Below are 16262 nucleotides of genomic sequence, written 5' to 3'. Positions count from 1 at the left end.
AATTTCCAAGTCTACATCACTTACCATAAACTGAAAGCAATAATGGTCCCAACACTGAGCCCTGGGACATCCCACTCAGCACTTGCCCCCACTTTGATATAATTGCTAATGAATACTCATCAGTTTCTTACCTGTTCCAAGTGTTTACCCTGAAGCACCACATCTTTGACTAACAACATTTCATGGGGTCTCTGCAGTCAGGTTCGCTAAAGCTCACTTAGGTCAAGAAGCCAAGTTGGCTGATCAGGTGGGATCAATCCCTTATATATTCATGTTAATGTTGTAGACAATCAGGTTTACTCCTAGTAACCAATTCCAATATTTTACAAGGAATAGATGTGTATATCCTGTTGACATGGATAAGAATCAAAACAATTCCCAATAAAATTCAGGAACCTCCAGGGTGGCCAGCCTGCCAGAAAAGTCCTAGAGTCTCCAGGAATTAAAGAATAATCTTCTGTACGCTTCTGTGAACAACCTAGTAGGAAAATCATAAGAGCATGAAAAAAAATTTGAGGAACTTGGAAATTGGGGGAAAATAGGTTGTTTGACCTAGTGGGAGGGTTGGAGGTGAGAGGTTACATGATGTAATCTGCAGGAATACATCCAATCCAAGTTGGTAAAGTCTAGCAATCACTGTTGAATGGAAAATTATTGATCGATTTAAGAGGTGTAATGTGGTTAATATTTACAGTCATTGATGATCTAACACATCCAGACTGATGAACTCGCCCTTTAATACATTGCATCTCATCATGCACTGAAACGTCGCATGTTGCAAGCCCTGGGCTTGCTTTAGGAACTGGTGTCATTCTTGGTAAGATTCAGTCGACAAAAGTTGTCAGCTTGAGTGGGCAGAAGTGTAGCAATTGTGTTGGTCATTGCTCTGTGCCCGTTCAATCATTTGTGATACACACTCATACATACACAGAGCCACCCCCCCCACATCCCCCCCCCCCCCCCCCCACCCCCCCCCCCCCCCCCCCCCACCCACACCCCCCCCCCCCACCCCACCCCCCACACCACTCCCCCCCCCCAACCAACCGCCACCCCCCACCCCCCCCAAACAATAACCATGCACAGTAACAAGTCTCATACATACTGCAAAACATTCACCCTGAAACACACACTTAACACGGTTATAGTCTTTAACACAGATATACAGTAAATACACACTCTAACATACCCTGTAATAAACATCCCTTATAATAAAAGCACACACACCCTCATCAGCCTATGATAAACACATAAGGACATTTGTTGAATCTACTTTATTGTTAAAACAGAAATGAGACATAATTTCATGAATCTTCTCTCTGGCTCCATGGCCATTGATACTGATGAAGACACAAACCACAAGTTTAATACATTGATCATTCAGGAATGTTCTGAATCAGCACCTAAGCAAAGGTGTTGCTATTCCAGCCAACATTAGCAGCATCCAGGTCATGGAAGACGATGTACATCCTGTGAAACAAGCAAGGTAAAACTGTCAGCAAATAGCTAATTCAGAGGCCCTGAAAATGGTCACCCTCAGACTAAACCAGGCCTGGTTCTAACACCCACTGACTAAATCAGATCCTGTTCTGACACTGACTACACCAGGTCCAGTTCTAACACCCACTGATTAAATCAGTCCCTGTTCAAAAACCGACTGACTAAACCAAACCCTGTTCCAACACTCTGACTGAACCAGGCCTGGTGCTAACACACTCTGACTGAATCTGGCCCGGTTCTAATACTATCTGACAAAATATGACCTGGTTCATTAAACTTTGATTAAATCTGACCCAGTTCTAACATCCTCTGACTAAATCTGGCCTGGTTCTAACACCCTCTGATCAAACTTGGCCCAGTTCTAGCACCCACTGACTAAATCTGGCCCGGTTCTAACACCCTCTGATCAAGCCTGGCCCTGTTCTAACACCCTCTGATCAAACCTGGCCCAGTTCTAACACCCCCTGACTAAATCTGACCCAGTTCTAACACCCTCTGACTAAATCTGGCCTGGTTCGATCACCATCTGATCAAACCTGGCCCAGTTCTAGCAACCACTGACTAAATCTGGCCCAGTTCTAACACCCTCTGACTAAATCTGGCCTGGTTCGATCACCATCTGATCAAACCTGGCCCAGTTCTAGCAACCACTGACTAAATCTGGCCCAGTTCTAACACCCTCTGACTAAATCTGGCCTGGTTCTAACACCCTCTGATCAAACCTGGCCTAGTTCTAACACCCTCTGAGTAAATCTGGCCTAGTTCTAACACCCTCTGACTAAGTCTGGCCTGGTTCTAACACCTTCTGATCAAACCTGGCCCAGTTCTAGCACCCACTGACTAAATCTGCCCTGGTTCTAGCACCCTCCGACTAAATCTGGCCCGGTTCTAGCACCCTCTGACTAAGTGTGGCCCAGTTCTAACACCCTCTGACCAAATCTGGCCTGGTTCTAACACCCTCTGATCAGACCTGGCCCAGTTCTAACACCCTCTGACTAAATCTGGCCCGGTTCTAGCACCCTCTGACTAAATCTGGCCTGGTTCTAACACCCTCTGATCAAACCTGGCCCAGTTCTAACACCCTCTGATTAAACCTGGCCCAGTTCTAGCACCCACTGACTAAATCTGGCCCAGTTCTAGCACCCACTGACTAAATCTGGCCCAGTTCTAGCACCCTCTGACTAAATCTGGCCCAGTTCTAGCACCCTCTGACTAAATCTGGCCCAGTTCTAGCACCCTCTGACTAAATCTGGCCCAGTTCTAGCACCCTCTGACTAAATCTGGCCCAGTTCTAGCACCCTCTGACTAAATCTGGCCCAGTTCTAGCACCCTCTGACTAAATCTGGCCCGGTTCTAGCACCCTCTGACTAAATCTGGCCCGGTTCTAGCACCCTCTGACTAAATCTGGCCCGGTTCTAGCACCCTCTGACTAAATCTGGCCCGGTTCTAGCACCCTCTGACTAAATCTGGCCCGGTCCTAGCACCCTCTGACTAAATCTGGCCCGGTTCTAGCACCCTCTGACTAAATCTGGCCCAGTTCTAACACCCTCTGATTAAACCTGGCCCAGTTCTAGCACCCACTGACTAAATCTGGCCCAGTTCTAGCACCCTCTGACTAAATCTGGCCTGGTTCTAACACCCTCTGATCAAACCTGGTCCAGTTCTAACACCCTCTGACCAAATCTGGCCTGGTTCTAGCACTCTCTGACTATATTCTGTCCCGGTTTAGTACCCTATGATTAAATCTGGCTCAGTTCTAACACCCACTGACTAAATCTGGCCCGGTTCTAACACCCGCTGGCTAAATTTGGCCTGGCTCTAACACCCGCTGGCTAAATCTGGCCCAGTTCCAGAAGTACAAAACAGGAGCAAGAGTAGGCCATTCAACCCCTCAAGCCTGCCCAGCCATTCAATAAGATCATGGCTGATCTGCCCCAGGCCTCAACTCCTCTTTCACGCCAGCTCCTCATAGCCCTCATCTCCCTGACATTTTAAAAATCTATCTACATCCTCCTTAAATACTTTGCAATCTAGCCTCCACAACTCTCTGGGGTAGAGAATTCCAGACATTCACTACCCTCCCGAGAGAAGAAATTCCTTCACATCTCAGTTTTAAACGCGTGCCCCCTTATTCTGTAACTATGATCCCTAGTTCAAGACTCCCCCACTAGCAGAAGCATCTTCTCAACATCTACCCTGTCAAGCCCCTCAGAATCTTGTACATTTCAATAAGATCACCCCTCATTCTTCTAAACTCTAAAGAATAAAAGTCTAAGCTGTTTAGCCATTCTTGATAAGTCAACCCCTTCATCCCAGGAATCAGCTTAGTGAATCTCTTTTGAACTACCTCTAATGCCAGTATATCCTTTCTTAAATACAGGGACCAAAACTGTACAAAGTACTCCAGGTGCGGCCTCACCAACACCCTGTACACAGTTGTAATATGGCTTCCCTGTTTTTAAACTCCAACCCCCTTGGAACATAGGCCAAAATTCCATTTGCCTTCTTAATTACTTGCTGCACCTGCATGCGATCTTTTTGTGTTTCATGCACAAGAAAACCCAGATCTCTCTATGCTGCACTTGTTTGGAGTCTCTCTCCATTTAAATAATAATCTGCCTTTTGATTTTTCCTACCAAAGTGAATGACCTCACACTTTCCTACATTAAACTCCATCTGGCAAGTTTTTGCCCATTTATTCAACCTGTCTATATCCCCTTGCAGATTCCTTATGTCCGCATCACAACATGCCCTCCCACTTATTTTTGTATCGTCAGCAAATGTGGATACAGCAGTACACTCTGCCCCCTCCTCCAAGTCATTAATGTAGATAGTGAATAATTGAGGCCCTAGGACTGATCCTTGTGGCAGTCCACTGGTTACGTCTTTCCAACCTGAAAAAGACCCATTAATTCCGACTCTGTCTTCTGTGTGTTAGCCAATCCTCAATCCATGCTAATACAATACTCCCAATACCGTGAGCTCCTATCTTGTGGCACTTTATTGAATGCCTTCTGTAAATCCAAAACCACTACATCTACCTATTCCCCTTTATCAACTCTGCTTGTTTTATCCTCAAAAAACTCTAACAAATTTGTCAAACACAAAATCCCTTCCACAAAACCATGCTGACTCTGTTTGATTGCGTTAAGCTTTTCTAAATGTCCTGCTATTTCTTCCTTACTAATGGTCCCTAGCATTTTCCCAACTACAGATGTTAGACTGACTGGCCTATAGCTTCCTGCTTTTTGTCTCCTTCCCTTCTTGAACAGGGGTATCACATTAGCGGTTTTCCAATCCTCTGGGACCCTCCCAGCATCCAGTGAGTTCTGGAATATTTTGACCAATTCCTCCACTATCTCTGCAGCCACTTCCTTCAAATCCCTTGGATGCAGGCCATCAGGCTATCAACTTGTCTGCCTTTAGTCCCATTAGTTTGTCAAATACTTTGTCCTTCGTGATAGAGACTGTTACAAGATCTTTCCTCCTATTAGCTCCTTGCTTATCTGATATCTTTGGAATGTTTATAGTGTCCTCCACTGTGAAGACTGTTTAAATTATCTGCCATTTTCCTGTTCCCCTTTATCAATTCTCCAGTCACATTCTCCAAGGGTCCCACAGTCACTTTAGCTACTCTCTTGCTTATTAGATACCCATAGAAGCTCTTGCTGTTTTTATATTTCTTGCCAATTTACTTTCACAATCAATTTTCACCCTCTTTATTAGCTTTTTAGTCATCCACTACTGGTTCCTAAAAATTTCCCAATCCTTTGGCCATTTTGTATGCCTTAGTTTTTGATTGGATGCTCTTCTTGACCACCTTTGTTAACCATGGGTGGTTCATCCTTTTCATAGAGTCCTTCTTGTTGACTGGGATAAATTTTTGCTGAGCATTATGAAATATCTGCTTAAACGTCTGCCACTGCTCATCCACTGACCCTCCCCTTAGTTTACTTTCCCAGCCTGCTTTAGACAACTCTTTCTTCAGACCTCTTAACAACCTCTGACTAAATCTGACCCAGTTCTAACACCCTATGATTAAATCTAGCCCGGTTCAACACCCTATGATTAAACCTGGCCCTGGTCTAACACCCTCTGACTAAATCTGGCCTGATTCTAACATCCTCTCTAAATCTGGCCTAGTTTGAACGCCCTCTGACTAAATCTGACCTGGTTCTAACACCCTATGATTAAATCTGGCCCTGTTCGAACACCCTCTGATTAAATCTAGCCTGGTTCTAACACCATATGATTCGATCTGCGCTGGTTTTAACACACTCTGACTAAATATGGCCCGGTTTTAACACACTGATTGATTAAAGTTGGCCCAGTTTAATACCCTATGATTAAATCCAGTCCAGTTTTAACACTCTTTGATTAAACAAAAACAGAAAATGCTGGAAAAACTCAGCAGGTCTAACAGCATCTTTGGAGAGAGAAACAGAGTTAACGTTTCAAGTTCGTATGACTCTTCTTCAGAGCTAAAGAGAAGTAAAAATGTGATGAAATTTATACTGTTTAAGGGGGGTGGAGCAGGTGAAGCTGGATAAAAGGCCAGTGATAGGTGGGGGCAAGGAGAGATTGACAAAGATGTCATAAACAAAAGGTCAAAGGGTGTTAATGGTAGTGGTAACGGCTAAAGGAGGTGCTGATGGTGGCATAAAGGTAAGAAAGCAGAATGTGCTAACAGCAGAACAAAGATAAGCACTCTGAAAAGAACAATATGAACAAGGGACAGATGGCCCTAGTGGGGGTGGGGAGAGGGGATGGTGGTAGGAAAAGTTATCGAAAATATGATAAAAGGTGGATAAAACGATGAGTAAAAATGAAAATAGAATATTAAAAAAGGGGAGGTGCAAGTGAAGCATTGCTTTACCTGAAAGTTGTGTTGGGGCCCTTGGATGGTGAGGAGGGAGGAGGTAAAGGGGTAAGGGTTGCACCTTCTGCGATGCATGGGAATGTGCTGTGGGAGGGAGATGAGGTGTTGGGGCGGGATGGAGGAGTGGACCAGGGTTTCTCGGATGGAACAGTCCCTACGGAATGCCGATGATGGGGAGGTGAAGGGAAGATGTGTTTGGCGATGGCATCGTGCTGGAGTTGGCGGAGGATGATCCTTTGGGTGTGGAGGCTGGTAGGGTGAAAAGTGAGGGCAAGGTTTCATGGTTCTGGGAGACAGAGGATGATGTGAGGGGAGAGGCGGAGATGGGTCAGACTCAGACATGGTTGAAGGCCCTGTCAACCACGGTGGGTGGTAAAACCTCAGTTAAGGAAGAAAGAAGACATGTCAGAAGTGCCATTTTGGAAGGTGGCGTCATCAGAACAGATGCGATGGAGGCGAAGGAACTGGGAGAATGGGATGGAGTCCTTACAGGAAGCAGGGTGTGAGGAGCTGTAGTTGAGGTAGCTTTGGGAGTCGGTGGGCTTGTAATGAATATTGGTGAACAGTTATCACCTGAAATTGAGACAGAGAGGTCAAGGAAGGGAAGAGAAGTGTCAGAGATGGACCATGTTAAGGTGACTGGAAGCAAAATAGATAAATTTTTCCAAGTCCAGACGAGAGCATGAAGAAGCACCGAAACAGTCATCGATGTACTGAGAAAAGAGTTGTGGGAGGGGGCCAGAGTAGGACTGGGACAAGGAATGTTCCATATACCCCATAAAGAGACAGGTATAACTGAGGCCCATGCAGGTACTCATAGCCACACCTTTTATTTGGAGGAAGTGAGACAAGGTTAAGGAGAAATTGTTCAGTGAGAGAAGAAGTTCAGCCAGACGGAGGAGAGTGGCGGTGGATGGGGATTGTTTGGGCCTCAGTGCAAGGAAGAAGCGGAGAGCCCTCAGACCATCCTGGTGGAGGATGGAGGTGTAGAGGGATTGGACAGCCACGTGAAGCCCAATGCAAACTGGAGGAACAGCACCGCATCTTCCAAATAGGCACTTTACAGCCTTCTGGACTTAATACTGAGTTCAACAGCTTCAGACCATGAACTCTATCCTCAACCCTTTTGTTATCCCCTTTTTTCAATATTCTATTTTTATTTTTTATCCACTTATTTTTATTTTCATTTTTATTCATTGTTCTATCCCCACCTTTTATCCTATTTTTGATCTTTTTTCCCACCACCATACCCTTCCCCCACCCCACCCCAACAAGGGCCATCTGTCCCTTGCTCACATTGTTCTTTCCAGAGTGCTTACCCTTGTCCTGCCACTATCACATTCTGCTTTCTTACCTTAATGCCACCATCGGCACCTCCTTTAGCCAGTACCACTACCATTAACACCCCTTTGTCCTTTTGTTCATGACATCTTTGGCAATCTCATCTTTGCCCCCACCTATTGCTGGCCTTCTATCCAGCTTCACCCCCCTTAAACAGTATAAATTTCATCACAATTTTACTTCGCTTTAGCTCTGAAGAACGGTCATACAGAGTCGAAACGTTAACTCTATTTTTCTCTCTACAGATGCTGTTAGACCTGCTGAGTTTCCAGCATTTTCTGTTTTTGTTTCAGATTTCCAGCATCCACAGTATTTTGCTTTTACCCTTTAATTAAACCTGGCCCAGTTCTGTCACTAACACAAAAAACAAAATTCTGCAAGTGCTACAAATCTTAAATAAAATCACAAATTGCTGAAAGGTTCAGCAGTTTTGGAGGCATCTATGGAGAGAGAAAAACTGTTAGTTTCAGGTCAGTGTTGTCAGGACTGGAAAATGTTCCACCTCTAAAGTAGTTGAAGCAAATACAGAACCTAGGAAAATGCGTGGGGGGATGGAAAGAGCAATAGGAAAGCTCTGAGGCCTGGAAGGAGCAATGAAACAAAACATCAGAATCATTTCCAGCACTAGCAGTCTGTGGTTGTGACCTGATATTGTTGAAGCAATGACCTACCCAACCTTCTGGACTAGGAGCAGCAGGAGGCCATTCAGCCCCTCGAGTCTGTTCCACAATTCAATTAGATTATGTCGGAGCTGCACCATTTCCATCCTATCCCATTTCCTCCCCTTCACTCCACAACCTTATCAAACAAATATCTTCTCCGCCGATGCTGCCAGACCTGCTGAGTTTTTCCAGGTAATTCTGTTTTTGTTTTTGTTTTGGATTTCCAGCATCCGCAGTTTTTTTGTTTTTATATCTGCCCATCTCAGGATTGAACATTAAGCCTGAACCCCAGCACCCGCAGCTTTGTTGGGGACGGTGGGGAGAAAGATTTCCAGGTTTCTAGCAGCCTTTCTGTGACCAGTTTCTCTAAATCAATTCCTTTCGTCATCTCACTTACTGCAGGCTCCTGGCACTGCAATCACCCTTCTCAGGGATGAGGGTTACTGGACTTGCGTGTGTGCGTTTTGTGTCACCCACCAATAAACCTTGGGCTCACTCCATGAAGCCACAACCGATCTTCATGAGCTTTAATTAACAGCCTTTCAGCAATCTTTAAAACAGGTTGGGTGCAGCAAAAGCAGCATGTTCACAGCAGTGTGAACTCAGGCAGCCGCCAGAGTCAATGCGACTCTGCACAGCTGGGGAGACTCGCTGACAATCGAAACGACTGAGTGAGCTCTCCATGCTGGGGAACTGGACCCCCTTCACCTTCCTCCGAGCTGCTCCACCATTCGATACGATCATGGCTGATTCTCAGCTTCAACTCCATTTTCCTGCCCTCTCCCTTACTCCCCTGAGAGCCCAATGATCTGTCTATCCCAGCCTTAAACATATTCAACAATGGAGCATCCACAACTGAATGATCGCCTCCCCCCTTTATCCTCAGACTGTGTCCCCGCGTTCTACATCGCCCCACACCCAATCAGTCAGCCATACCTGTCTGGAGAAATATGTAGGTGCTTGTTTACCAGGTCGAACAGCACCTTGGAGTAGTTTTTGTTCTGCTTGTTGCCGATTTTGCCAATGCTGGAGAGGCTCCCGAGAGCACAGGGCTCAGAGGATCCCGCAAAATGAAGGATCTGGTCGGGCACAATGTGCACTGCAATGTACTGAAAAACAGAGAGAGAGCTCATTGAGGCACTGGAGATCTCCACAATCCCTGACACAGCCCCTGCAGCAAGGGGTGTGCCCAGAGGATAACAGTGTATATGCCACAGGGTGAGTCACAAAACTGCAGAAACAAGGGGAGGACAAGCAAAGAGGGCAGAGATCATCATGCCATCCCCTTCCTGCCACACCCCACAACATCCCCAACCACCCACCTCACATCACTGCCACTAATCTACTCTCATAATTTAACACCTCAGCCAAGTTTCATAGACACGTTACTCTTTTTTTGTGACTTATCATGTGATGAATGTTATTTTGAGGGGTGTCCGGTGAGAGTTGGATGGAAATATCACAGTGGCTGTCTGACAATAAGACCGAGCAGAAAACAAAAACTACAGACAAAAGATTTTCCGTTATACAATTAGAACATAAGAAATAGGAGCAGGAGTAGAGCACAGGGCCTGTCGAGCTGCTCCACCATTCGATACGATCATGGCTAATTCTCAGCTTCAACACCATTTTCCTGCCCTCTCCCTTACTCCCCTGAGAGCCCAATAATCTGTCTATCCCAGCCTTAAACATATTCAACAATGGAGCATCCACAACTGAATGATCGCCTCCCCCCTTTATCCTCAGACTGTGTCCCCACGTTCTACATCCCCCAGTCAAGGGAATACTCCCACTGTGCCCCTTCAGAATCTTTGATGTTTCAATGAGATTAACTCTTATTCTTCTAAACTCCAGAGAATAAAAACCCAATTTACTCAGCCTCCCACCATAGGATATAGAGCCTGAGTACAGTGAAATGGAAGAGTAGCACCCCACCCGCCTCACCTCACCCAACCCCGCCTCACCTCACCCTACCCCACCTCACCTCACCTACCCTACATCACCTCACCTACCCCACCCTACCTCACCTACCCCACCCTACCTCACCTCACCCACCCCACCCTACCTCACCTACCCCACCCTACCTCACCTATCCCACCCTACCTCACCTATCCCACCCTACCTCACCTACCCCACCCTACCTCACCTCACCTATCTCACCCTACCTCACCTACCCCACCCTACCTCACCTATCCCACCCTAACTCGCCTCACCTACCCCACCCTACCTCGCCTCACCTACCCCACCCTACCTCGCCTCACCTACCCCACACTGCTTCGCCTCACCTACCCCACACTGCTTCACCTCACCTACCCCACACTGCTTCACCTCACCTCACCTACCCCACCCTACCTCACCTACCCCACCCTGCCACACCTCACCTACCCCACCCTACCTCGCCTCACCTACCCCACCCTACCTCCCCTCACCTACCCCACCCTACCTCCCCTCACCTACCCCACCCTACCTCGCCTCACCTACCCCACCCTACCTCGCCTCACCTACCCCACCCTACCTCGCCTCACCTACCCCACCCTACCTCGCCTCACCTACCCCACCCTACCTCGCCTCACCTACCCCACCCTACCTCGCCTCACCTACCCCACCCTACCTCGCCTCACCTACCCCACCCTACCTCGCCTCACCTACCCCACCCTACCTCGCCTCACCTACCCCACCCTACCTCGCCTCACCTACCCCACCCTGGCTCACCTCGCCTCACCTACCCCACCCTACCTCGCCTCACCTACCGCACCCTGCCTCACCCTGCCTCACCTACCGCACCCTGCCTCACCCTGCCTCACCTACCCCACCCTGCCTCACCTCGCCCCACCCTGCCTCACCTCGCCCCACCCTGCCTCACCTCGCCTCGCCTCACCTACCCCACCCCGCCTCACCTACCCCACCCCACCCCACCTACCCCACCCCACCTACCCCACCCCACCTACCCCACCCTGCCTCACCTTGCCTCACCTACCCCAACCTGCCTCACCTCGCCCGCCCCACCCTGCCTCACCTGCCCCACCCCACCTTGCCTCACCTCACTCACCCCACCCTGTTTCACCAAGCCCCGCCCCACCTTGCCTCACCTCGTAACATCTTGCCACACCTGACCTCCTTTACCTCACTGCATCTCATCTTCATCGCCAACCAAGGAAACATCTCACCAGAAACTCCACATTCTCTGTCGCAATACCCACCCATAAGCAAAAGCAGCAAGCCTCACCACATCTCCCTAGGACCCAGGCAGACAACTCACTCTTCACAGAATCAATGCATGACTGAGATCACCTCCTGTCCACACCACCAATCTTATAGAACATTTTAACACTACATTCATTGTCCTTTGATGTGAATTGTGAAATCCCCTTTCCTGCTGCTGCAGCGAGAGCGGGAGCTAATTATTGAACATTTCCCAGCCCTCTCGCACACAGAACCAGCTTTTGTTCTTACTCATCAACGGGGACTTTCTGAACTTGTGAGTGGGACCTGCTCAGTATTCCAGTCACACTATGAGAAACTGGTGCCACATGTCAGAGCACTTCAGTGGGTAGCACTCATACCTCGAGCAGAAGGTCATGGCTTCAAGTCTCACATCAGAGCCTTGAGCACAGGATTCAGGCTGGCACTTTGAATACTGCATTGAGGGAGGTTTATTTGGTGAAACATTAAAACCACACTCCTGCCTATCCCAGTAATGTTTATCACAGATTCCTCCACGGGAGAACCGTGAAATAGAGGAAAGATTTCCATGTTGATTAAGAGTCTGAGATGTGAACACTCCTTACTTGTCTGTAACAATCTTTACAGCTAATCACTATGGGGGACGGGAGAGGGCACTGCGAGGGGGGGCGGAGGAGGTGGCAGGGCGACGGGGTGGGGGGAGGAGGGGGCAGGGCGAGGGGGGGGGGAAAGGAGGGGGCAGGGCGAGGGGGGGGGGGAAGGAGGGGGCAGGGCGAGGGGGGGGAAGGAGGGGGCAGGGCGAGGGGGGGGAAGGAGGGGGCAGGGCGAGGGGGGGGAAGGAGGGGGCAGGGCGAGAGGGGGGAAGGAGGGGGCAGGGCGAGGGGGGGAAGGAGGGGGCAGGGCGAGGGGGGGGAAGGAGGGGGCAGGGCGAGGGGGGGGAAGGAGGGGGCAGGGCGAGGGGGGGGAAGGAGGGGGCAGGGCGAGGGGGGGGAAGGAGGGGGCAGGGCGAGGGGGGGGAAGGAGGGGGCAGGGCGAGGGGGGGGGAAGGAGGGGGCAGGGCGAGGGGGGGGAAGGAGGGGGCAGGGCGAGGGGGGGGAAGGAGGGGGCAGGGCGAGGGGGGGGAAGGAGGGGGCAGGGCGAGGGGGGGGAAGGAGGGGGCAGGGCGAGGGGGGGGAAGGAGGGGGCAGGGCGAGGGGGGGGAAGGAGGGGGCAGGGCGAGGGGGGGGGAAGGAGGGGGCAGGGCGAGGGGGGGGAAGGAGGGGGCAGGGCGAGGGGGGGGAAGGAGGGGGCAGGGCGAGGGGGGGGAAGGAGGGGGCAGGGCGAGGGGGGGGAAGGAGGGGGCAGGGCGAGGGGGGGGAAGGAGGGGGCAGGGCGAGGGGGGGGGGAAGGAGGGGGCAGGGCGAGGGGGGGGGAAGGAGGGGGCAGGGCGAGGGGGGGGGGAAGGAGGGGGCAGGGCGAGGGGGGGGGGAAGGAGGGGGCAGGGCGAGGGGGGGGGAAGGAGGGGGCAGGGCGAGGGGGGGGAAGGAGGGGGCAGGGCGAGGGGGGGGAAGGAGGGGGCAGGGCGAGGGGGGGGAAGGAGGGGGCAGGGCGAGGGGGGGGAAGGAGGGGGCAGGGCGAGGGGGGGGAAGGAGGGGGCAGGGCGAGGGGGGGGAAGGAGGGGGCAGGGCGAGGGGGGGGAAGGAGGGGGCAGGGCGAGGGGGGGGAAGGAGGGGGCAGGGCGAGGGGGGGGAAGGAGGGGGCAGGGCGAGGGGGGGGAAGGAGGGGGCAGGGCGAGGGGGGGGGAAGGAGGGGGCAGGGCGAGGGGGGGGAAGGAGGGGGCAGGGCGAGGGGGGGGAAGGAGGGGGCAGGGCGAGGGGGGGGGAAGGAGGGGGCAGGGCGAGGGGGGGGAAGGAGGGGGCAGGGCGAGGGGGGGGAAGGAGGGGGCAGGGCGAGGGGGGGGAAGGAGGGGGCAGGGCGAGGGGGGGGAAGGAGGGGGCAGGGCGAGGGGGGGGAAGGAGGGGGCAGGGCGAGGGGGGGGAAGGAGGGGGCAGGGCGAGGGGGGGGAAGGAGGGGGCAGGGCGAGGGGGGGGAAGGAGGGGGCAGGGCGAGGGGGGGGAAGGAGGGGGCAGGGCGAGGGGGGGGAAGGAGGGGGCAGGGCGAGGGGGGGGAAGGAGGGGGCAGGGCGAGGGGGGGGAAGGAGGGGGCAGGGCGAGGGGGGGGAAGGAGGGGGCAGGGCGAGGGGGGGGAAGGAGGGGGCAGGGCGAGGGGGGGGAAGGAGGGGGCAGGGCGAGGGGGGGGAAGGAGGGGGCAGGGCGAGGGGGGGGAAGGAGGGGGCAGGGCGAGGGGGGGGAAGGAGGGGGCAGGGCGAGGGGGGGGAAGGAGGGGGCAGGGCGAGGGGGGGGAAGGAGGGGGCAGGGCGAGGGGGGGGAAGGAGGGGGCAGGGCGAGGGGGGGGAAGGAGGGGGCAGGGCGAGGGGGGGGAAGGAGGGGGCAGGGCGAGGGGGGGGAAGGAGGGGGCAGGGCGAGGGGGGGGAAGGAGGGGGCAGGGCGAGGGGGGGGAAGGAGGGGGCAGGGCGAGGGGGGGGAAGGAGGGGGCAGGGCGAGGGGGGGGAAGGAGGGGGCAGGGCGAGGGGGGGGAAGGAGGGGGCAGGGCGAGGGGGGGGAAGGAGGGGGCAGGGCGAGGGGGGGGAAGGAGGGGGCAGGGCGAGGGGGGGGAAGGAGGGGGCAGGGCGAGGGGGGGGAAGGAGGGGGCAGGGCGAGGGGGGGGAAGGAGGGGGCAGGGCGAGGGGGGGGAAGGAGGGGGCAGGGCGAGGGGGGGGAAGGAGGGGGCAGGGCGAGGGGGGGGAAGGAGGGGGCAGGGCGAGGGGGGGGAAGGAGGGGGCAGGGCGAGGGGGGGGAAGGAGGGGGCAGGGCGAGGGGGGGGAAGGAGGGGGCAGGGCGAGGGGGGGGAAGGAGGGGGCAGGGCGAGGGGGGGGAAGGAGGGGGCAGGGCGAGGGGGGGGAAGGAGGGGGCAGGGCGAGGGGGGGGAAGGAGGGGGCAGGGCGAGGGGGGGGAAGGAGGGGGCAGGGCGAGGGGGGGGAAGGAGGGGGCAGGGCGAGGGGGGGGAAGGAGGGGGCAGGGCGAGGGGGGGGAAGGAGGGGGCAGGGCGAGGGGGGGGAAGGAGGGGGCAGGGCGAGGGGGGGGAAGGAGGGGGCAGGGCGAGGGGGGGGAAGGAGGGGGGCAGGGCGAGGGGGGGGAAGGAGGGGGCAGGGCGAGGGGGGGGGGAAGGAGGGGGCAGGGCGAGGGGGGGGGAAGGAGGGGGCAGGGCGAGGGGGGGGAAGGAGGGGGCAGGGCGATGGGGGGGGAAGGAGGGGGCAGGGCGAGGGGGGGAAGGAGGGGGCAGGGCGAGGGGGGGGAAGGAGGGGGCAGGGCGAGGGGGGGGGAAGGAGGGGGCCAGGGCGAGGGGGGGGAAGGAGGGGGCAGGGCGAGGGGGGGGAAGGAGGGGGCAGGGCGAGGGGGGGGGAAGGAGGGGGCAGGGCGAGGGGGGGGAAGGAGGGGGCAGGGCAAGGGGGGGAGGGAGGGCAAGGGGGGGAGGGAGGGCAAGGGGGGGAGGGAGGGCAAGGGGGGGGAGGGGGAGGAGGGCAAGGGGGGGGAGGGGGAGGGAGGGCAAGGGGGGGAGGGGGAGGGAGGGCAAGGGGGGGAGGGGGAGGGAGGGCAAGGGGGGGAGGGGGAGGGAGGGCAAGGGGGGGAGGGAGGGCAAGGGGGGGAGGGAGGGCAAGGGGGGGAGGGGGAGGGAGGGCAAGGGGGGGAGGGGGAGGGAGGGCAAGGGGGGGAGGGGGAGGGAGGGCAAGGGGGGGAGGGGGAGGGAGGGCAAGGGGGGGAGGGGGAGGGAGGGCAAGGGGGGGAGGGGGAGGGAGGGCAAGGGGGGGAGGGGGAGGGAGGGCAAGGGGGGGAGGGGGAGGGAGGGCAAGGGGGGGAGGGGGAGGGAGGGCAAGGGGGGGAGGGGGAGGGAGGGCAAGGGGGGGAGGGGGAGGGAGGGCAAGGGGGGGAGGGGGAGGGAGGGCAAGGGGGGGAGGGGGAGGGAGGGCAAGGGGGGGAGGGGGAGGGAGGGCAAGGGGGGGAGGGGGAGGGAGGGCAAGGGGGGGAGGGGGAGGGAGGGCAAGGGGGGGAGGGGGAGGGAGGGCAAGGGGGGGAGGGGGAGGGAGGGCAAGGGGGGGAGGGGGAGGGAGGGCAAGGGGGGGAGGGGGAGGGAGGGCAAGGGGGGGAGGGGGAGGGAGGGCAAGGGGGGGAGGGGGAGGGAGGGCAAGGGGGGGAGGGGGAGGGAGGGCAAGGGGGGGAGGGGGAGGGAGGGCAAGGGGGGGAGGGGGAGGGAGGGCAAGGGGGGGAGGGGGAGGGAGGGCAAGGGGGGGAGGGGGAGGGAGGGCAAGGGGGGGAGGGGGAGGGAGGGCAAGGGGGGGAGGGGGAGGGAGGGCAAGGGGGGGAGGGGGAGGGAGGGCAAGGGGGGGAGGGGGAGGGAGGGCAAGGGGGGGAGGGGGAGGGAGGGCAAGGGGGGGAGGGGGAGGGAGGGCAAGGGGGGGAGGGGGAGGGAGGGCAAGGGGGGGAGGGGGAGGGAGGGCAAGGGGGGGAGGGGGAGGGAGGGCAAGGGGGGGAGGGGGAGGGAGGGCAAGGGGGGGAGGGGGAGGGAGGGCAAGGGGGGGAGGGGGAGGGAGGGCAAGGGGGGGAGGGGGAGGGAGGGCAAGGGGG

General features: G+C 55.7%; 1 protein-coding gene across 1 annotated transcript in view; it reads right to left on the bottom strand.

Annotated features, from left to right (window-relative positions):
• Nucleotides 1–1256: 1256 nt before the first annotated feature.
• Nucleotides 1257–16262, bottom strand: part of LOC121286218 (macrophage migration inhibitory factor-like) — a 22827-nt gene continuing 7821 nt past the window's right edge. The window contains exons 2-3 of the mRNA XM_041203227.1: nucleotides 9316–9488; nucleotides 1257–1467 (exon numbers count right to left, since the gene is read on the bottom strand). Coding sequence (XP_041059161.1) covers nucleotides 1401–1467; nucleotides 9316–9488 — 240 coding nt within the window. The 3' untranslated portion in view covers nucleotides 1257–1400. The remainder of the gene's footprint in view (nucleotides 1468–9315; nucleotides 9489–16262) is intronic.

This window comes from Carcharodon carcharias, chromosome 13, assembly GCF_017639515.1.
Source record: "Carcharodon carcharias isolate sCarCar2 chromosome 13, sCarCar2.pri, whole genome shotgun sequence".
Taxonomy (NCBI): domain Eukaryota; kingdom Metazoa; phylum Chordata; class Chondrichthyes; order Lamniformes; family Lamnidae; genus Carcharodon; species Carcharodon carcharias.
The sequence above is the reverse complement of the archived record's forward strand: the minus strand, read 5'-3'. Positions and strand labels throughout refer to the sequence as shown.